Genomic DNA, 23,656 nt, shown 5'->3' on the forward strand with positions numbered 1-23,656 from the left:
TTTAGTGGCTAGGTTACATAAACAGTGCTTACAAGCTCTCTTTAGCAAAACAATGCATAGAAGCCGACTAGATCACTGGAGTGCTCTGTCCAGCTTCACTGCAACTGCGCCCCTCCGATGCAGCATCAGGGAGCGCACAGCTCAGTTCCAAACTGTCAATCAAGCAGGAGTGCAGGGAGGCTGGGGAGCAGTGGGCTCCTGAAGAATGACCATGAGACAACCCATGTAAGACTACTCTGTCACAAATATCTTGGAAATCTGAGGAGCTTAGCTTTTTAGTTTTTATGTCTATGTTAAGAATGTAACTAATATGGCTAAAAGGTAGTGTCACCAATGTGTGAAATGTGTAGGCATTGGAGGATGATTCAGCCCACAAAATATTCCTCTATCACAATTGTCAGCCCTTTTGAGGTTAATATTAGTATTTAATCATATAGTATTAAAAAAATTCACACGGTGAAATTATATAGTTAAATACCTTCCCAGACATAATGTAGGTGGAGGAAGAAGATACCCACATGTGTACCAGGGAGCAGTGGTAAGCCTACCCAACATGCGACTTTTAGATATTAAAGGTCAATAAATGTCCCATGCAGAATTTATGGGGGAGATGTATAAAACTAGTGCGGGTGAAACCAGCTTAATGCAAGCAGGCACATTCCAGTCTTTATTCTTCCTTAGACCCCAGGCACTATGCTGCTATGTGTTGCCTCTCTACAGCATAGTTTTTTTGCCGCCCCTTTAAGGATGTTTAAAACTGCAGCCAATGAAGTGAGCTATGATCTCTTAATCTCACAGAAAAAAACTGTATAAAATTAGAAAGCCACACTATGGCCCCAAGGAATATTATACTAGGAACAAGGTTCTAATGTGCAAGAAAAGTATGTGAAGCCCTTGTGGTGTCAGAGAATGTATTGATTGTAGCTGCTCCTTTCTAGTCCTCCTATTTAGAACATCCTTCAATAGTTTGACAGTTTCTTTGTGGGATGTTATTCCACTAGTATTTATACAGGTCATTCTGTTTATGATGATTGGGGGGCTATACACTAGTTTTTATACCCTTCTTTTCACCCACGCACTGGCATGGCCTCTGGTATACAGTCTTATTATTAATTCAGTTCCTTAATTACTGTGATATGATTGATAAGCAAATATTAGGGCCACTAAAGGCACATTTACACCTGTTGACTTCAGCCATCAAATGGTTATTTAAAGTGAATCTTCCAGCAGGCTTTGCTATGTGATCTGACAGCAGCATGACGTAGGGACAGAGACTCTGACTCCAGTGATGTATCACTTGGTTTACTAGGTGCAGGAGTTATGACAGAATCATAGTTTTCTCTGCTGCAGATATCTCAATGCTGTGCTCTGTATAACTCCACTCACACCACTGATTAGCAGCTTTCTGTGTACACTGTGCATAGGCAGAAAGCTGCCAATCAGTGCAGGAGGCGTGGTTGGACCAGGAGGCACAAGGCCAGTTGTCCTGTAGTGATAATCTGCTGCTGATAAATCACTGATTATACTGAAACAGCAAAACACAGCCCAGTAAGTGACACATCACTGTTATCAAGCTCTCTTCCACTACATCATGGTGCTCTCAGATCACATAGCAAATACCTTGTGACATCTTCCCATTAATGCCCTATTTAGACAGGATGACCCGAATTCTGGGCAGCACATCTGCTTACACAGGATTATATACTGCCGATAATGATGATTTTATTGCAGGCATGAAAGAAAGATTCAATCACCCGATGAAATCTTGTTCTCAATTATCTGCTTGTCTAAATGGGCCATTATACAGTACATGATCTATTAACTTTGGAAACACTATTTTATGGTTTTAACTTTTTCTTTAAAATTATATTTTATTTACTTACATAAGTTAATTTTTTTCACACCCCAATATAAATGTATAAGTCCTTATTAAGATGACCAATTCCAAAGTCATCTGTTTTCCATCCTGAAAACTTGTATGTTTTGACATCAGTATTGAACATGACTTTCATGTCTGTATTAGGTTTGTTCTCAACATTAGGTCCGTTTTTTGATCATTATTGTATGATATGTATTAAGTTAGGACATAAGGCCCAATTAAGGCTTAGAGAGGACAGGCACTTATGGAGGGATGGAGGGCTTGGCCTGCATCCAATTCAGGACAGGTCTCTCGGCAGACCAGTTAGGTTATGTGCACACAATCAGGAATTGCTTGCAGAAATTTCTGCGTTTCTGCAAGGTTCTGCACCTCTTGGCATCAAAAACGCTGCGGAAATTCTGCACGTTTTTGGTGCGTTTTATGCAGTCAGGCTATGTTCACACATGTTGGGTTTTTCAGCATATTTAGCTGCAGATTTTTATACAAATTTTCAGCTGCGTTTTGCAGTATCAGCAAAGTCTATGAGAAACCAGAATTCTCTGATCACACATCTTGTTTTTTTTATGCGGATTTTGTACCTTGGTTGGGTTTTTGGAAAATAGAGCATGTCACTTTTTTCAGTGGTTTTTCAGCGTTTTTTCACCCATAGGAAGTAATGAGTTGTGAAAAAAATGCTGAAAATTTTTTTTTTTTTTCAGCGTTTTTGATGGCAAAATAGAATGGGGTTCTTTTTTTTCACAGAACTTTATGTACATGCATAAATAGAGACAGAAGGACAGTGAAAAAAATGCTGAAAAAACGCATCAAAAAACGCAGCTGATTTCCTGTCAGAGATCAGTTTTGCTGCAGATTTCTGATGTAAAAAAATCACAACATGTGGGAACATAGCCTTAGGCTGCGTGCTCACCATGCATTTTTCAAGCCACAGAATTTCCGCAGTGAAAACGCTTAAAAAACGCATGGTAATACGTGCCCCATGGTCCCCAATGATAATCTGCATGTGCTGTGCACATGCTGCGGAAATTTCCGCTGCGGATTATCATTGCGGAACAATACGCAGCATGTCGATTAATTTTGCAGACACGCAGCGTAATTGCCGCCATTGACTTGCATTGGACCGTGTGACATCCGCATCACTGCATCTGTACATGCAGATATCACACGGTTCAATGTGCGGATGGTACCCAGGTCTGGAGGAAAGGAGACTCTCATCCAGACCTGGGTACCATAGAAACTGTAAAAAAAAAGAATTTAAAATAAAAAATAAAGATTATACTTACCTTCTGATGTCCCCCGGCCTCCTCAGCGATGCGTGCGATGTGTTGGGCGGCTCGCGGTGGTGTGAGGACCTGACATGACGTCATTGAGTCATGTGACAGGTCACGCGACCGCTGACGTCATCGGTCGCATGACCTGTCACATGACTCAATGACTTCATCGCAGGTCCTTCACACCACCGAGAGACACCGGGGAGACTGAACGGAGCGGAGAAGGAGACCGGGGGCCATCGGAAGGTAAGTATAATCTTTATTTTTTATTTTTTACCATTCTTATTCTTTTTTTTAAACTATTACTTGGTCACACTATATAAATCCATGCTGGTTGCATGGATTTATATAGTGTGACCAAGTTGTCAAGCACTTTTCCAAGTGATGCTAAAATCGCTTGGAAAAGCGCTTGATAACCCGCATGCAAAAACGCTTGACAAACGCTTCTACCTGGCAGGAAAAACGCATGTAAAATCCGCATGCGTTTTTCCTGCCAGGGAGAAGCGAAAAAAATATGCAGCATTTCTGCATCGTGGGCACATAGCCTGACATGCGTTTTTTGTGTGTTTTTGCCATGCGTTTTTTCCAATGCATTGTATAGGAAAAAGGCAGGTAAATCCGCACAAAGAATGAACATGCTGCTTCTTTTTCCGTACATGAAATCCTGTCAGGATAATTCCTGATCATGTGCACAGATCTTCCAAAGTCCCATAGAAAATGCTGGGATAAGGTTTGCAATGCGTTTTTGGGGCCAAATCCGCGCGGATTTGCCTCAGCAAAAACGCATTAAAAAAAGCACCGTGTGCACATAGCCTTAAACTCTACTTCAACAAAACAAGGATTCACCCTTTTTTCCAATTTTTTGTATTGGCAGATACATAACAGAGAAGGGGACCGGCTTAACTATTGAAATAAGCCATCCGGCCCGATTTATGTACCAACACAGGAAACACTTTCTTGTGTCAAACATAAGTTGTAAGTATAGTGGCTAGGACCCCTTAAGAAATATAGCTGATGATAGGGACACCTTAAGACAGGGGTCTCAAACACGCGGCCCACGGGCCGCATGCGGCCCCTCCGGCTACTTCTTGCGGCCCTCAGGCACATAGACCCCGTAACGATCGCGGCTCTCTCCAGCCGCCGCCGACATCAGCGCTTTAGTCCAGTGTATTGCCGCGCAGAGACCAGCTCTCTGCACAGCAATACCAGTGCCAGCCGCCGGCCTATCAGAGGCCAGCAGCTGGCGTCTGTGCATGGCAGTGACGTCATACGCCGCTGCGCTGGGACGCAGATGTCAGCTGCTGACCTCTGATAGGCCGGTGGCTGACACTGGTATTGCTGTGCAGAGAGCTGGTCTCTGTGCGGCAATACACTGCATTACAGCGCTGATGACGGCGGCTGCTGGAGAGAGCCGCGATCGTTACGGGGTCTGTGCCTGCGGGCCACAGGTGCAGAAGGATGCCGAGGGAACGGAGGACAGGTGAGAATCTTTTTTTTTTTTCTCTGTCATGTGAAATACACCACAGGGGACCTGTGCTCAGTATGGGGGGGGGGCACTGTGCGCAGTATGGGGGGACGGGGACCCTGTGCGCAGTATGGGGGGACGGGGACCCTGTGCACAGTATGGGGGGACGGGGACCCTGTGCGCAGTATGGGGAGGGGGACCCTGTGCGCAGTATGGGGGGGGGGAACCTGCGCGCAGTATGGGGGGACGGGGTCCCTGCGCGCAGTATGGGGGGACGGGGACCCTGTGCGCAGTATGGTGGGACGGGGACCCTGTGCGCAGTATGGTGGGACGGGGACCCTGTGCGCAGTATAGGGGTATGGGGACCCTGTGCGCAGTATGGGGGGACGGAGACCCTGTGCGCAGTATGGGGGGACGGGGACCCTGTGCGCAGTATGGGGGGGGGACCCTGTGCGCAGTATGGGGGGGGACCCTGTGCGCAGTAAGGGGGGGACCTGGATGGGGGACATGTCTGCAAGATAAGGACCAGGATGAAGGACCATGTCTGCAATATGGGGGACCATGTCTGCAATATGGGGGACCTGGATGGGGGACCATGTCTGCAATATGGGGGACGTGGATGGGAGACCATGTCTGCAATATGGGGGACCATGTCTGCAATATGGGGGACCTGGATGGGGGACCATGTCTGCAATATGGGGGACCTGGATGGGGGACCATGTCTGCAATATGGGGGACGTGGATGGGAGACAATGTCTGCAATATGGGGGACCATGTCTGCAATATGAGGGACCATGTCTGCAATATGGGGGACCTGGATGGGAGACCATGTCTGCAATATGGGGACCATGTCTGCAATATGGGGGAACTGGATGGGAGACCATGTCTGCAATATGGGGGACCTGAATGGGAGACCATGTCTGCAATATGGGGGACCTGGATGGGAGACCATGTCTGCAATATGGGGGACCTGGATGGGGGACCATGTCTGCAATATGGGGGACCTGGATGGGAGACCATGTCTGCAATATGGGGGACCTAGATGGGAGACCATGTCTGCAATGTGGGGGACCTGGATGGGAGACCATGTCTGCAATGTGGGGGACCTGGATGGGAGACCATGTCTGCAATATGGGGGACCTGGATGGGTGACCATGTCTGCAATATGAAGGACCTGGATGGGGGACCATGTCTGCAATATGAAGGACCTAGATGGGAGACCATGTCTGCAATATGAAGGACCTGGATGGGGGACCATGTCTGCAATATGAAGGACCTAGATGGGAGACCATGTCTGCAAGATGAGGACCAGTTCAAAAGGTGTATAGAAAATAAAATGGTATCACTAAAAATGTCACTTTGTCATGCAAATAATGCGGCCCCCCAAATTAAATGTTTTTCTGTGTGTGGCTCATATGCCCAGCTGAGTTTGAGACCCCTGCCTTAAGAAATACAAATATTGTATTTGTACAATATTTGTATAAGAAACACAATTAAAAATAATTTCAGTTTGGCCCATTCTTCTGCTCCTACAATCTGTAGGCTTCTTTAACGGAACCCTGGGAAAAACTACTACAATGTATCTCAGATGTTCTTTATATCCTACGTATCCCTAGACCATGCATAATACCATGTATATGTTTGTCCCAGGGGTTCCTGTAAGCAATAGGTGAGACTGAATTGTTGAACCAGCATTATAAAAGGATTGTCCACGTGCTTTTAGCCTTGTAATATTTGTCATATACCAACAGAATACCAAACCTAATGTTTCAATGAGCCGAAATGACTCAATAAATGAGTCAGCAGGGCTTACATTGACACCGATCAGAAAATACATCCGGTCGATAGAACTGTAATCATTTACCCTTCGAACTCTTAATCGCTGTACATTACACTTCCTCTTTTGAGATATCTGTATTAACTATTTGGTCTATAGTATAGTTCCTATAGTCATCAGTAACTAAATCTCACTTCCTCTTCTTCTGAATATCACAATCTATTGCTATAAAGGTTTCCATATACATTAGACTAAAGTTGATGAAAATGGACGATTATAACCAGAACAAATAATCAATGATATTTAACAACAAATTATAGTTTTTGCCAAACCATGCAACATCATCAAAGTGATTTTCTGACAAATACTTGTCTACATATAATATGACATTTCCATTCTACAGCTGCTGCGTTTCTTCGTACGTCTGTGTGGCTTGATATCTGTTGTAAGCCTTTATCATACCTTCCAGAACAAATCTGACTTTTTATTCATTTCAATTCTCATTGTGTCTATGTGTAAAAAGGTTAAAAGGAATGTGTCAGCAGTTTTTTTCTATTTAATCTGAGAGCAGTATAATATAAAGCTAGAGAGCCTGATTCCCGGGATGTGTCACTTGTAAGGCTGTGTATCGTAGTTTTTTATACAATCAGTGTTCTATCAGCAGCAGGAGATTATCACTGTCTGACTAGGTCTCACATGCAGGCTAGTCAGGCTAATCTGTGTAACCCCACCCACCACCACTGATTGGCAGCTTGCTGGCAATGGACAATGTACACAGAAAGCTGTCAATCACGGGTGTGGGCGGGGTTATACAGAGCTCAGCATACTGACCACTGCTACATTTACAACAGGGATTTTATCAAAACTGCACCAAGCAAGTCCAGAAAATGACACATAGCTGGAATCAGGCTCTCGGCCCCTACATCAGGCTGCTCTCGGATTGCATTTCAAAAACCTGCTGACAGATTCCCTTTAAGGAGATTTGAATCATGCAGAGGTACACTAAATAGACAAAAGTATTGACCATATAGTGTACCTCTTAATCGTTAATTTAGTGATTTTCATTCAGTCCCATTGCTCCAAGCTGCGCAGTCTTCCTTTACAAACATTTGCTGTAAAGAGCTTACTGAATCGAGCATGGTCCTGTAATAGGATGTCACCATTGTGACAAATCAGTTTGTGGAATCTCTTCCCTCTTAAATATTCCACCATCACCTATGAGTGATATTATTGAAAAGAGGAAGCGTTCAGGATACAAAGCAACTCAGCCACAAAGTGGGGACCACGTAAAGTTACAGAGCGGGGTCAATGAGTCCTGAGGTGCATAATGCCTAAAACACTCTGCTAACTACAGCACTGCAAACCTCCTCTGGCACTGATACCAGCACAAAAACAGAGCATCATGAGACGGGTTTTCTTGGCCGAGCAGCGGCATGTAAGCCTTACATCACCCAGCACAATGCCAATTGTCGGATAGGGTGATGTAGCTCTCTGGAGTCTGAACTCTAAAGTTTGGTGGAGGAGGGATAATACTGTGGGTTATTTTTCAGAGGTTGGCCTCTTTAGTTCCAGTATATGGACATCTCCAATACTTTAGTCCATACAGTGTATATATCTTATGCTTTCCTTATACTGTACAGCGAGAAAGCTGGGTAGAATCTGAACATTTGGATCTTACAGGAGCTGTAAAGCTGACAGATGCCCATGTGAATGGTAATGTTAACTGCACAAACCAAGGGAGCCTTGTCTAAAAAACTGGGACATACAAAAAGTGGCTGATAATTAGGGTAAACAAAATAATAGACGTGTCCTCGTTGGTTGCTATACACAATCACTACACTTATTGTCTGCATAGTTCTTTTTTATTGTAAATAATATTTGGTCTGTTTCATAAGAACCCGTCGGCTTGTGATCGCTTTACATCTACTGCTTTGGTGGTTTATGACAGCGCAGCCATTCTTGGTACTAACAAATGTTCACTTTCACTTCCTGTTAGACATAAACAGAGCGTTACAGAAGAACAATTTGACTGGGTTTTTATTTAAATAAAATGTATAGCTCTTGGTAAAAAAGTTATTTGGAACTTATATGGTTCATCTGTTCTTAAAGGGGACCCTTCAGCTTAGAAATACTATCTATGGGCACCATGCTACAAAGCAAGAAAAGCTGAGAATAACTCATATTTATTCATTTTAATCCCTGCTCTTTCTTTATGTAGTCCCCTTACTGGACTCCAACTATCTCTATGCACAGTTATATACGGAAGGTTATCAATCACTGAATAGGAGCAGCCTATTGGACGGAGAATGCTGTTAATAAGTGACTAGTCCCGCCTACTAGACACCTAAGCATAGAAAATGCAGGGATTTGTCACGATTCCACCACTCACGGTGTCCTATGGATGCTGTGAATAACCGCTCTGTCACCCTATGGGATCAAGGGCCTGCTGATCTGTCTGGATTGAGAGTGACAGCTCAACCGCCCAATCTGAGGCAGAGGTGTGAGTATTGTGAATGACAGCTCAGCGGTCCTATCTGGCTGGGTCTGTGGGATCTCCTCCAGTTGTCATCTCTTCTGGGTGATTACAGGGCTATTTAGAACTCTGACAATGATCAGACCATTGCCAATTGTAGCTTTGTTCAAGTGGTGTGTGTGTTTGCTTTGTGCTCGGAGTTGTATTCTGATCTCCGTTGCTGACCTTGGATTTACCTTTGACCATTCGTTTGATTTAGCCCTTTGTCTTGATCCACTACCTTCCTGATACTCTGACCTTGGATTTGACCTGACTATGCTTTTCTGTTTTCCCTTTGTCTATTACGAGCCCTCTTGGTACTGACACGGGACCTCTTAACTATCCTGCCTTACGGCAAGTCCGTGAGTAGTGAATAGCGTCACCTTGAGTAGTGACTAGTGTCACAGGATTAAAATGAATAAAACATGAGTTATATTCAATCTGTTCCCATAAAACTATTTATCAACCTGCTCTAAAACCACCTCCAAAGAGATTGGACTACATGGACAACATGTCCAGTTCCTTTTAATCACAGTGTCAACCATATTCATAGTAGTCTCCAAATGCCTTTTGTTGAATGTCCACAAGCTGGATTATTTATGATGAAAATTTCAGAGCTTTACTGCTCCTTTAGTTAAATAGATATATAACAGGAAAAGGCAAAAATTCAGCAGGCACCCTCACCCATCATCCTGCCCCTGGTTCAGGTCACTTCACCCAATCATCTCAGGAGAGGATGTCCTAGAAGTCATTTGCTCTTTATAAAGCCGCACAAAACTTAAAGTGTAGCTTGCTTGATAGGCAGCATATAATTGGTGCCCAACATATATTTCTCCTGACTTCCCAATATAAAAGCTTGGCTTCAAGCATTCATGTATTTTTAATGAGAAGACAGGAGTAAGTTGCTGCTAGACATCTGAGGGCGATTTTTCTCCTGGGATAATCATCTGTCAGGTGAGTCTGGAGGCCTTCATATCTCGTATACTGTTGATCGTTGGCAGGTCCCAGGTTTGGGTGATTTTTCTTTAATTTGTATGGGAGTCTTTAGGTACCTGACAATCAGTGTATATAGGCTCTTGAAATGTAATCTGCTATTGCTCCTTCTCCTTTACTGTACAGTATATTCCTAAAGATAAGGATCATGTGATCCTTGGATTAATTTGCTCCTCTCTTGTCAATGTTTTCGTGCTTTCTGTTAGGAAAAACCCTGTGTGACGACACAGTTTATAATCTTTATCAGCCAGATGTTTGGATTTGTTAATCCAAGAGAAATACACTATTATCTTTGTGTTGACTTGTAAATGTATGTGTATTTCTGTAGCTAGGGAAGGACAAACCAGTTTTTGTATAACCCTGAATGTTGTCTTCCCTTTGAGTCTGTGAACAATGATGTTTTAATTACATATTATACTAAGCTACCTAGATGATTATTTACAAGAGCCAACTATACCAACTATGTAAATACATTAGCCAAAACAATGAGACCTGAGCCATGTGAGTAATGCCCTCCCTAACCCCTTACCTGTGAATGTGTACTTGCAAGGACAACTGTAACTATTTTAAGGGACATGTGTTTCTGTAGCAGTGAGACTTGAAACTGGAAAGAGACTTTACAAGAAGCAAAAGATCACACAGTCTCTCTCAGACCATGAGCTAGCTTAGTAGCATGGCTTTACCCAAAGAGACACAGATTTTCATTCTACATGATTCCAGCCTAAGGATATATGGCCCTGACTGGAAACATACGGATCTGCTCCACTGACCATCAGAGAGCCCATGGATACATTTGGGGAGACTAGGTTGGGACGATGAAGTCACCTGGCCCCATGGATATGTTGTTTGGGGTTGCCAGGTGGGATCCTCCGGTCACCTGGAACCCATGGAGACATTCGTAGAAGCCAGATTAGGACCAGCCGGTCATCTGGCCCCATAAAAACTCTCAGAGAGGCCAGGGTGGGACCCTCGGGTCTCCTGGCCTTGTACCTCGATGGACTGCTAGCTTCCTAAGCTTGCCGCTACCTTCTCTCTGTGGGGGCCCGCCAGAAGCGGGGGGCCACTGGTTGAGGTAGTTGGCCCTGGAAGTCCCAAAGTCGCAGCTGCTCTATCCCAGGCGGGCGGAGAAGGAAGGGTGAGACTGTGTAATGTTATACCATCTTGGGTATTTGCTGTGACTGTTCTGTGTTTATTGACCTATTTTGTGGGTCAATAAAGTATTGCCACACTGTTTTACCCTCACCCTGTGTTGTCTGAGTAGTATTACGCGCACGGATGACTCCGGGTCTGCACACCCTGCTTATGTGCATATTTGGGAACCAATCCGAGCCCCCTCTTCATGTGAATGCCTCTGCCCTAGGACTTGACTGCTACAACAAATGATGCATTTTTCATACAGTATCTATGTTTGCTTTTAATATTTCCTACTGGTCCATAATGTGAGCCAACAAAGGCTAAATACAGGCTAATATCAATAACCTTCAATGACAATGGTCGTATATATCTATGTGATGTTTCTCTAAGTGGACTTTACAAGAAGCAGTTAACATGAAGGTTGTTTCCCCTTGGTTTTATGAGAACAATGTGTTGTATTGCCCCCATCCTCTGTCATGTGAAGGTAATTAGAATCTCTTACTTTGTAACAGGAAATATAATTTTGGATCTTGTGCAATGACAGGTGCTTTACTGTGGTTAGACCACATTGCTCCAATCTGTCTATTCTTTTTGAGTAAGATGGATGGGGTGGGCTGTCTGGTCCCTTCAGGTTTTGTCTGGGTGTAGGTGCCATACTGTGTGGGTTTCACTCTGTAGGTGGGCAATAACCTGAGTGGTTGCAACTTAATTGCCTGACTCTTTTGTTCGGTGGGGAGACAAGTTACTGCCATACGATTCTTTCTTGTATAGAACATGAGAACCCTGTGCCAAGATGAGCTCTCCTGTATACAATGGAGTTGGTAGAGATGGCTATCAGTGGACTGATCAATCAGACAACAACTATCTAATATGTATGGCCAAGTTCTTGCTCTGACTCTGTCCTTGTAAAATGTATCTTTGGTTTTCTTTCCTCTTGGTCAGCAACTTCTCTGTGGATGCAACCTAGGAGCCCCTGCTAAACTGACTGTACAGCTCAAAGTCTCACTGTGGAAACCTTTGTTGAGTTGACATTTTCATTACTGCTGGTGGTTTGTCTTTAGGAGGGCAGGGTGGATTTTTTTTGCATTTTGTATCATCTCTTTGTATTCGTAGATCATTTTCTCTCTATTTATTTGTATTGAAACGTATATGCTGTCCTTTGTTTCTGTGAATTTAGCTGTAGTTTATTACTGATATGAATGGTGATGATCTCTGTACAGCGCTGCAAAATTTGTGAAGCACCAGGAAATAAAAGCAAGTATTTCTTGAAACTTAAAACCTGCTACTCTCACTTACAATACTGCAAGCAACTTATATAGCTCATTATAATCTCTGCAAAAAAGAGAATAGTAAAAAATTTGCCCAGACTGTATATCCCTGCGGTCAGAAGGCTGTGATTATTGCGGCACTCCCACATTCCAAATTTCCTCAGCAACTAAAGTGCACTGACTAGTTGCTATAAAACAACTTCTCAGTGAATAATTGTGATTTTATTGGCAAGGAAACTAAATAGCAACATGTCTAATTCATGTGGTGGAGGGCGGGATGGACATATCATTGGTGCAACAGGGGCCCAAGAGGTAAGGGGGACCCATTTCTACCTCCTAAGCAGATGGATTCTGCATTATTGAACTGGAAAGGGCCCATATATTGTTCTTGCACAGGGACCCTCTTCTGTCTGTGTATACCACTGGTGGAGGGTAAATCAAAGATACAAGCAGGCCAACGGCAGCAGATGACCTTCTTCCTTTCTTGTTCCCTTCTACACTGTGGTAGCAAATTAGAACATGACGGCCCCGTCCCTGGTGGCTCAACGCTGTCACTTGACTTTCTAGTCCTTAGAAATATATATATAAGTTTATATACTAACAACAACGACACCTCTGTATGCAATTGTAGCAATCACATAAGCATCAAATACAGATGGGTGAATCGATTCGTGGCACCCCGTTCTCTAGCATCCAATGTTGTTTTAAAAGTGATCAATTCGAAATCGAATTTAAAGAGGTTGTCCACCTCTTAGACATTGAAGACCCATCCTTAAGCTGCATTACACTAAAAGATTATTATGAACGAGCGTTCTTAAGAATGCTGATTTCACGATAATCTTTGAGTGTAAACTAGCTGCCGATCACCCGATAAAGATCAAAACTCTCGTTCATCGGGTGAAATGATCTTTTGGTTTTCACAAAAGATCATCGTTCTTGACAGTGCAAAGTTCTGTGTAAACAGGACTATGTGCACTGAACAATCTACTACAGATTGTTCAGTGCATTGTTCACCGCGTGCTGTCGGTGTAAACAGCCTAGTAAACGACCGCCGATCAGCAAATGTTTTCCCATCAGTGATCGCTTAATGCTACCGGACAGGTTGCGTAAATGAACCATTAGGATAGGTCATCAATATCAGATTGATGGGAGTGTGACACCCTGCACCCCCACAGATTAGCTGTTCTCAGCTTTGGTCACAGCCCAATGTTAATTGTGTATGGAGCTGGAACATCACAGCTCTATATACGTGTAATGGTCACTGCTGAGAACTGCAGCTCAGCGACAATTCGTTTCAATAGGAGGCGAGCGGCTATTGCTCAGTAAACTCAATATATCCAGCTCGCCAGAGCTGAAACCAGATGGTCGTGGAGCTGCACGATGTCAGCACTGGCAACAGTTTTGTTGGAGTAAAAATTCTGATAGATTCCTATTAGGCGCTAAAGCTCTGCACACATACAATATGATGGACCATGGAGCATTAAAAACTGAAATAAACTAAATATAAATGCATGTCAGCTCATGGCATCCTGACTACTGGATGGCCAGATAGCAAGACACACATCCAGCCACACAAAGTGCCAATATGTCATTATAATTTGTAGATTAAAGACTAATGTATATACATTGTGAGACTATATCCTAGACTATAAGAAAACCTATCCACATCAAGGATATGGCAGCAGAGGTAGACAAAATAGTAAATTTGATTACGTGAATACAAAAAGTTATAAAAGGATTAAAAACACTCAAAATGAGTCCACCGAGGAGGCGACACAAGATAGCAGGAGGAGATTAATACAGTGGTATAATCAAATATGTTGTCCACTTATTGTATAAGAAACGTATATATGGGCACAATTGTCACTGGTACAGTAATATAATGCATCAATGAGAGTGATCAGTAGACATTAGATAGGTAGAAGTATATAAACATATTACCTGTATTCATCTCCTCCTGCTATGTTGTGTCGCCTCCTTGGCAGACTCATTTTAAGTGTTTTTAATCCTGTTATGACTTTTTGTATTTACTTAATAAAATGTACTATTTTATCTACCTCTGCTGGCATATCCTTGTTGTGGATAGGTTTTCTTCTTGGATGGCTACATAGCAAACAGCACCAATATTAAATAAAAAAAATAGGCTATCTACCTCCAAAGGGATTGATTTTGCGAATCATTCTGGAATGAATGGCTTCTTTCACTTCTCTTCTTCGAACACACTGAATGCCCAAGTTCTGAAAGCTAAAAAGTAAATGCAATCAATCTCAGGACACTGTCTCACTGAACCATCATTTATAATAATGAAGTAAGAAAACTTAAATAGTAACTGCTGGTCAGCGAAATTCTATTTCTTGTCATTGGGAATTTACAAATGCAAAAGAAGAAACCAAGGTATTTCCTACTATAGAGCACCAATTACAAGCCATTGAGTGACTACCATATTACATTGCCAGGGAAATGTGAGGGTCTATTGTATCAGCTTTCTGTTACGGAGTCAATCAGGTGGATAAGCTGTGAAAGGATAGATAGCTGTTTTATATACAGGCCATGGTTCCTTGTGGTGCCCCAACCCAAGTCTTGTGGGCTGTTAGGTTTGGTAAAGCCGACTCGTTGGCTTGTACTGTTAATATAACATCTAAATGAATGTCTCAATTTAAAGATGTCTATCTCTGGGACACATTCTCTTTCAACATTTCACGTAACATATCAATCATCAAAAGGGGGTTATCTGAGATTATAAAAATATCTGTCGTTTTTTCTTTTGTCTCATTTTACAGGCAATACAACATTAACTCACTTCAATACTTAAAGTAGATGAATCAGTAAAATTAGGTAATTCTCTCTACGACTCTTCAGTTTTAGAGACAGGAAAAGTTATTGCATCAAGGAAATGTACTTACCATAAAACTCTTCGGTCAGCACCAAATTCAGTTTCGTAATATCCATCTCTGCAGTCTTTGCCAACCAGATCATGGGGATGCGGTCTGTAAGGTTCATTTTTTGTGACTAAGGTAACTCTCACTTTGCCTTTAGAATTGTGATTTAAATTTTGCAGCTGCAAATAACAAAAAAAAAAGAGAAGCACATGAAATTTTCCTCCTTACCCCTCGAGGAAGCTTTTAATAATTCAGTTAATAATAATTTTTTAGTTTACACGCTTACCGGCATATAACAACATTATATTCTACAGCGCTTTACAGACATTATCATTTTATGATTATAACTTTATTGATATTATCTGTAACATTTTTAAGTGAATGTCTATCTTTTAACATTTAATTTTAAGATTAAAATTAAGTTCTGGGCTGTTTAATCGCCTAATGTATCGTTCTACAGTTATATCTTTTTCTGCTAAGGGGCTTTAGATTCCTTGCATAGACATAGGGTTACATTTTATACTTCCATCTGCCTTCAGCCACCACTAGAGGGGGAGCTTAGCAGCTGACTGCATACACTTTTATTACTGATGTATGATTAGTATGCAGTAAGCTATTAAAGGCGTTGTAAGGCACTTTACCATTCATGGTCTATCCTTAGGACAGGTCATCAATGTCTGATCGGTGGGTCTGATCGGTGGGGTGCAACAACCAGCACCCCCCACTAATCATCTGTTCACAGTGTCGGAGGTCATCAATGTCTGATCGGTGGGGTGCTACAACCAGCACCCCCACCGATCATCTGTTCACAGTGTTGGAGGTCATCATTGTCTGATCGGTGGGGTGCAACAACCAGCACCCCCACGATCATCTGTTCACAGTGTCGGAGGTCATCAATGTCAGATCGGTGGGGTGCAACAAACAGCACCCCCACCGATCATCTGTTCACAGTGTCGGCGGTGGCCAACTTACTAGCTCAGTTGTGGAGCTGAACATAGATGGAATAGTTGTGGAGGCTGGGTACTGCGCATCTACTCCCTATTGATTTGAATAGGTGGCAGATGTGCTGTAACTGCCCACGGCCACTATTACATCGATGGAGCTGTGCTGTTCAGCTCTGCAACTGAGCAGTTTCTGCCCGTGGTTGCACCCCCACCGATCAGACATTGATGACCTATATTAAGAATAGGCCATCAATATTAAAGTCCCGGACAACTCCTTTAAAGGGGTATTCCCATCTCCAAGATCCTATCCCAATATGTAGTAGGTGTAATAATAATAATAATATTAGCAAATACATCCAATTAGAAATGTAGTATAGTATTTTTGATTCGCTATGTCTCTTTCCTCATGTGCAGGCATAGCAGGACCTTAGGTAGCCATGGTTATGACCACTAGCAGCTAGCTAACTGTCACTTTATCAGTGGATGTAATCATGGATACCTAAGATCCAGCAATGCCTGTACATGAGGAAAGACATAGCGAATCCAAAAAACTATACTACATTTCTAATTGTAGGTATTTGCTAATATTATTATTACACCTACTACATATTGGGATAGGATCTTGGAGATTGGAATACCCCATTAAGCTTTCCTAGTGGTGACTACATGCAAGCTGAATTGTACCATTTAAAAGGATTCTGTCAGAAAATTTTACCCCACAGCCCCAAACCATTAATATGATTGTGTAACCCTTTAAAAGATAAACTGAGCTTCAATCACTAAAATTATATATTCTAAATCTTGCCATCACAAACTTTTGGATGGCAGGTATATATATATATATATATAACATATATAATCAATATGATTCTACAGGCTATAGAACATTGTAACAACCTTGAGATATATGACAACAAATTGGCTCATGATTTGGCTGAATATCCCTCCTCTGCATGGCTGGCTTCCTACCTGCAACTTCCTGTAGGGTGGAACATTTGCGCTGTTCACCTTGTATGAATGCTATTTAAGAGAGTATATTTATTTCCGAAACACATCTATAACCATGAGTGCGTGTGTGTGCTGTGGTTCAAGTTCAACACCTCCCTCACATTTAAAAATAGAAAACGACTAGTGGGTTGTTAAACTAACCTGAAAGTTATAAGCAGTTTATTACGCGGCAATACTTTTTCAGACAGAGAATTCAGAACATTAAATTTTGGCCAAACATTGGTTGACCAAATCTACAAGTGTAAAGCCTGTTGTAAAAATCCAGCAAAATGTCCTATTGAGGTCCAGAACAGAACAGTGAAGAAATAATATGATTTTCAACATGTGGAGACCTCACCATAGCTTGGCCACCCTCCAAAACTCAAAACTATAACAGACAACCTTTTAAATTTTTCTATTCCAAAAAATGCTGACATTTTTTTATTTGCATCACCATACCCATTTTCTGACAGACCAATCTCCATCCAAAATCCGTTGACCCTTCCTAAATGAATGCCTAGATGCTCTACTCGGTTGTAGGAAGTTTTCTTGGAGGTTTTATGAAGCACCTGGCAGATCTGCCAACTCTTTCCTCGTGGTCTCTGAGGTCTCCGTTTCTGATGTTATGGGGGAGTTTGCATGTATGCTACAACTATTTCAATCATGACTAATCTTTTAAACATTCTCTAAAAGGATATTCAGGAAAGATTGAAAAGCTGTAATACTCAATTACTGACCTTTCCAACTCTCCAAATGGGTTGCAAGATTAGGACTCACGGGCAACCATAATGAGAAGTGGGTGCCCGAAATATGCAACCCAATTGAAAAGTCAAATTATCTTTGGGCCAACTATGCTAAATTCCTGAAACCAGCGCCAAGTGCCACCTGTTTGTCTTGACAGATTTATAAAGGAATTTTAAGAAAGCGGTGCTCCTTGGATACGTCTACTGATATTGCTTCTTCTGTACAAAGAAGGAAGCAAAAAGCATTGACTACTCCTAACAACGAGAAATACATTTTCTTATATTTTAGAAATATTCATCTTATAGGTTATTATGGTCAACAGCTATTCTTCAGAGGGGAAAAGCTCGATCATGTGTTTCACCCGCCGCAGAAGCAATCTTCACAGGTCATAATTTTAGCTGCCAAATGGTAAGGCTCAGTTTCATACTTCGGTATTCCATGTGTGGTGACATGGAGGGAGTTACTACTCCATGATACAGTTACAATTACGCAACTACCAAATTTTATAGCCCAGAAATACTGGACGGATACCAAAACAGAAGATAGTCCTTTATGTTTTATTTAATAAATATGTATCATTCACCAATTTTCATGTGTACCTGGATTGATGGGTATGTGCGGTTATTTTCTGAACTGCGTTCACCAAGGATACTGCCAGCTGATCGCCCTTCACATTTGTATCGGAATCTCATCCCTCTTTGACGGGGCTGCTCAAATATCTCTATATAAGGTTCACCTAAAAAACAGAAGGAATCATAAAACAAACTGGGCAGTAACACATAGAAATATATATATAAATTACTTGGATCTACTAATAGTTTTTACATTAGGGTTGCACAAAATATCTTGAAGTAGTTTTCTGCACCCTTCTATAGAGTATTCCAGCAATATCAGTGGGTTTGGACCCTCATCCACTGATCAGGAGGACAAAGGGGCTGTGGCACATGCTGGGCACAGCCCCACAGATATATGTAGGTTTGGTTGTGGCTAGCACTTCCGTTCAGCCCTTTTCACTTGAATGGACGGCGGTACAGTACTATTTCTGTGCTTTAATAAGGAAAAAATGGGCTGCAGCGTTCCTGCTAGTGCTGTGGCTCCTTCATGGTACTAATTGGTGAGGTTTTCAAGGTCAGGACCCAGCGATCAAACATTGATACTCTAAAAAGTAGTTTTATCACCTTCATTTTTTTAATCAGAATCCTAGTCAATCAATATACATGACTGATACAAGGATGAACCCTTATAACCTCCACCATAATACATATTAATGACTAAATATCGAGCTTATGACATCATGAGTAAAACTTTTAGTAAATTACCATAGACCCATACTGACAAAATAAATAACTCTCTTAATGAGAAAAAAGTTGATGAAGATTTTAATAAGGTGATAAAAACTCATTTTGGTATAAGAAAATATGGCTATGTGTAAAATTTCACCTCAATTACACATTTATGTGTATTGAGGGGGCAAATTACTATATCTAACCTATCCAACCACTATGTCTGACGTAGAGAATTTTACTGTGGGTAACATATTTTACTCAAGACACTATTTCCTCAGACCCAGATTTAAAAGAAGTCTATAGAGCATGCAGATGGTTACCCCATTACCGTAAATTTATAATATCATACTTCACTTACCCATAAGTGTGCTGTGCATTATCATATGATGACCTATCAGAGCACAAAAAAAGATAATCAGCAAGTGGGTTTCCAGATTTACAGTATAATATCTGTTGTGAAGCCATAGTAGAAAATACATTTCTGCTCTAAAAAACAACAATTCCCTTTGTCGTTGTATCCTACCTGCAACTTGATGAACATTAATAAGACCTAAACGTTTATCATATAATATGGACAGAACCATGGGCATGGTCAGATTGGTCCACTGGAGGTCAACCACTGAACCCCAGTTCTAATATAGCAGTGTGCCCCTAATTCAACAAGGCTAGCAGGTCCAAGCGGAAGACCACCTGATTTGAAGGTGACACTGGACTGATTCCCGAATGACCTCTTAGTTGTATTCGTTACTGGCCTTTCACCCATGGCAATTATTATTCATTATTATGCTTTACTTATATAGCGCCATCATATTCAGCAGCGCTTTACATACAATATTATCACTGTCCCCATTGGGGCTCACTATCTAAATTCACTATCAGTATGTCTTTGGAGTGTGGGAGGAAATGAGAGGACACCCAAACAAACACGGGGGTAACATACAAACTCCTTGCAGATGTTGTCAATGGTCAAGTTAGTTTTTGTAAGCAGTAATGGTTGGCGCCCCTCATGGCATCCAGCATACTTAATAAATGCCCCTCTGGTTCCCATCTAGCTAGGCCCATGTTTTAGGAAATAAATATGATATGATCTGTGTTCAATGATAAGAGGAGATTGTATGAGATAGTGGACACTAATGTCATACTGAGTCTCTTCTCACAGACAAGCTGTGAGGCGGGGAAGTCAAGGAGTCTGAGGTCAAGACAAAGGGATAAGACAAATGGCTAGTCAAAGGCAAAGTCCAGGGTCTGGTAACTAAGGTTAGAGTGCGACAAAGGCCAAAGGAGTAATAAAAACGAGTAGTCAAAAAGCAAATCCAAGGTCTGGCAACAAAGATCAGAAAATTAGAACACAGAGCAAACACACCACAGTGCAAAGCCACTACTGGCAATGTTCTGATCATTGCCAGCCAGCTAAATAGCCAGGTAATCACACTGAACAGGAGACACCTGGAGGAAACCCCACAGGCCTGGCCAGATTGGACAGCTGAGCTGTCAATCACAAAACTGGCAGCCCAGCACACTCTTGATCCTATGGGGAGCCTGAGCTGTCACTCACACCATCCTTAGGACACCGTGAGTGGTAGAATCGTGACAGTTAATACACTTGACATATCAGATTGTGTAGCCATAAAATCATAGAATTATAACCCTAGATTAGGGTCCATTGGGCCCAACAGACACTGACCATGGCATTAAAATTGACTTTTATAAAAAAAAAATCTCAAAATTTTAAAAAAATTAGACATACTGAAATGATTATGCAATTTGTAGATCCAGCAAACCTGGAAACTGACAAGAAGTGCAATTAGTAATTGTATATGAAATAGTAATCTCTAAAATACATGGTCCAAGATGCTGGTTCTCTGTGAATATGGCAGACGTTTTACACTCTGTGAACTAAGTGAATATAGCCAAGCAAACAATCCCGAGTCTGTATCCCACAAGGAGACCACCCGGTATTCTTATGGTTTGACATAAGGTTATATCATGTACGTTTTACCTCGAGCTGCATGGGTTAAGGTATTCTGTGGCAGAGGTGAACTTGGAGATGTGCCAACCTATTCTCTTGTGTATTTGCGGGAAATGAGAAGGAAGAATGCAGTCTGACCAGCAATGGCACATTTCACCACGTCAGGGGCATGGTATATATTCTTAACTGTTTAAGTGCAAAAGCCTCTGATGTGACGAGCTAATGGATCCTACACCAAACTCATCAACTATGATGATCATATACTCAATTAAACAGTCTAAATAGTTTTATAGCAAGTATCTATCTATCCAATAGTGCATATACATTTGCAGTTCCCATTATTATGCATTCTGTCCTGTTATGTATCAAGCACTATTATTTGCATCAATGATTATATCATGTATTACCAACATAATGTATCTATCAATGGCTCACAAAACAGACTATTTGGCACAAAGCGTATAATTTTTACTAGTACAAATGTATTTCTTGGGACAATGCACTTTGGACAATGAGCACAAAATAAAGAATGCAAAATTGTTAAAACAAATCCTTAAAAACCAGGACTGCCCCCCTTAATATCTGATCAATATAATTCAGACATACCAAAGAAGGGCGCACGTCAAATATATGATAGAATATACGACAGAAATATGTTAGGTAACAACTATTTAGCGCGTTATCATAATATATCGGGAGCAGGTACATCCACAATCACAAAAGTCTCCATTTCCACTGTAGCAGTAGCCATGTATATGCAGCTCCTCTACAATTAAATAAATGGTAATAGAGAATTATCAGTGCTCTTACTTAGAGGTTTCCATAACTTTCCTTCATTTCAGTGGTTAGGTTCACTGGTTAGCAAGGTCTTATGAACCAAAGAATTCAATGATAGGTCTTCATGTAAGTTGGGGTCACCATCCTTGTAGAACCGGTGGTACTGCTGTCAGGGGCTGGCACTCAGTTATAAACTATCACTTGGTGCCTACCGGTCACTAAATAAAATGTTAATTTCAATAAAATTAAATTACCCCTTTATCCAGAGACTCATTAAATAAATAAAAAGTAAAAACCTTTGTATTAAAACCCTTTCAGTCACTATAAGGGGTGCACACATTTGAGAATGAGGATAACATGAGATATATGATCAGATTGTACCATGAACACCCTCCGTCAGATGCCCTCTGAATGTACACATTGGGTTGCATAAAGGCTGGGTGATGGGGGCCACGAGTCTGGTGGGAGGGTTGATTTTTGAATGTATGGGGCTTAGCTATTAAAATATAAATACATGTTATACAAGGCTTGAGCATTGCCAACTACCTATAAATAGATGAACGATGCTCTGAAATATCACTTTTTTTCCATTTTCAAGGTTCCAGTAGGTGTACAAATAGCAACTATTATAAAAGACATAGAAAGGAGAAAGGCAACAATAGGAAGTGTGAAGGAGGGAGAAAGCAAAAGTCACAGTTTACATCTAGCTTATGTGAATCATTTGTGCATCAATGAAACTTACGAAAACGTAAGACGCCAAGTCAGCGCAGAGATAGCAAGTTATAAAAGTGTTCTCCAATGCTGAAGAAGACAAGCCCTTATCTTGTCTGACAGGTGAGGAGTGGAGCAAGCACTACCCGAGAGGTGAATGCTTGATGTGTTTCCATAATTGTTACACTCTTTACAGTTACTATATCCATAACTTGCATACTTTGATATATATAATGTTACATATCCTCTCTATCAGTGGCATGACTAGAGTCCCCCCCGCATGTTGGTCAGATATACGGGCCCCTGTAGTGTTCTAACTCCTATAAGGACATACAAGTTACCACCCCTCCTCTATTATCTTGCAATGTCCCCCATCCTGGGCCCCTTCCAGATATATATGCCCCCCCATCATGGTCCCCTCCCAGGTATATGGCACCAATATTTTCTTCAGCTCATCCTCTACCCGGACCCGCTCTAGAGTCAATGTCATATCTCATTGGAGTATCTTAAGTGTGAAACCAGAAGACATAGGGAAAATATGTTAATTTTATGATGATATTTTCTAGCATTTGGCAGGCGCTGAGCACGTTAATAATGCTATTAACCAGCAGATTAATCCAATATGTGCAAGCTAATAGCTTTTTTTCTGGTGACAGGTTCCCTTTAAGTCTTACATAGAGATGCAGGAATCTTGAAAATGCTAAGATATTGGTACGAGATCACAGAACCATCAAAAGTGTTGTTACAAATAGTCGACAGGGTCGCAAAAAAATGTATTAAGAAGAAAAGATGCCCATTAACTGTCAAAGATTTGAGAAGAATCAAAAGTGAAACGGCCAGGAAGCCATTATCCTTCAGTGCTGTCATACTCCAGAACTACAACCTCCCTGGAGGCCCAGAAGTACAAAATGATCAGTGCTCAGACACATGGTTGAGGTAAGGAAGGCGGAAACCAGACCACCACTGAACAAGTCACAGAAGGGGAAACATCAAGACTGGGCCAAAAAATATCTGAAGACAGAATTTTAAAATTGTAGTGACTGATGAGATGAGAGTGACTCTT

At 41.6% G+C, this 23,656-nt stretch overlaps 1 protein-coding gene across 3 annotated transcripts in view; it reads right to left on the minus strand.

Annotated features, from left to right (window-relative positions):
* Nucleotides 1-23,656, minus strand: part of REL (REL proto-oncogene, NF-kB subunit) — a 64,539-nt gene that overhangs the window by 16,888 nt on the left and 23,995 nt on the right. For all 3 annotated transcript variants that reach the window (XM_073672383.1, XM_073672385.1, XM_073672384.1), the window contains exons 2-5: nucleotides 19,495-19,527; nucleotides 18,450-18,586; nucleotides 15,200-15,354; nucleotides 14,449-14,540 (exon numbers count right to left, since the gene is read on the minus strand). In XM_073672383.1, the coding sequence (XP_073528484.1) occupies nucleotides 14,449-14,540; nucleotides 15,200-15,354; nucleotides 18,450-18,586; nucleotides 19,495-19,527 (417 nt within the window). The remainder of the gene's footprint in view (nucleotides 1-14,448; nucleotides 14,541-15,199; nucleotides 15,355-18,449; nucleotides 18,587-19,494; nucleotides 19,528-23,656) is intronic.

This window comes from Phyllobates terribilis, unplaced genomic scaffold, assembly GCF_046119375.1.
Source record: "Phyllobates terribilis strain yellow unplaced genomic scaffold, ASM4611937v1 Scaffold_3__8_contigs__length_932513732, whole genome shotgun sequence".
Classification (NCBI taxonomy): Eukaryota; Metazoa; Chordata; class Amphibia; order Anura; family Dendrobatidae; genus Phyllobates; species Phyllobates terribilis.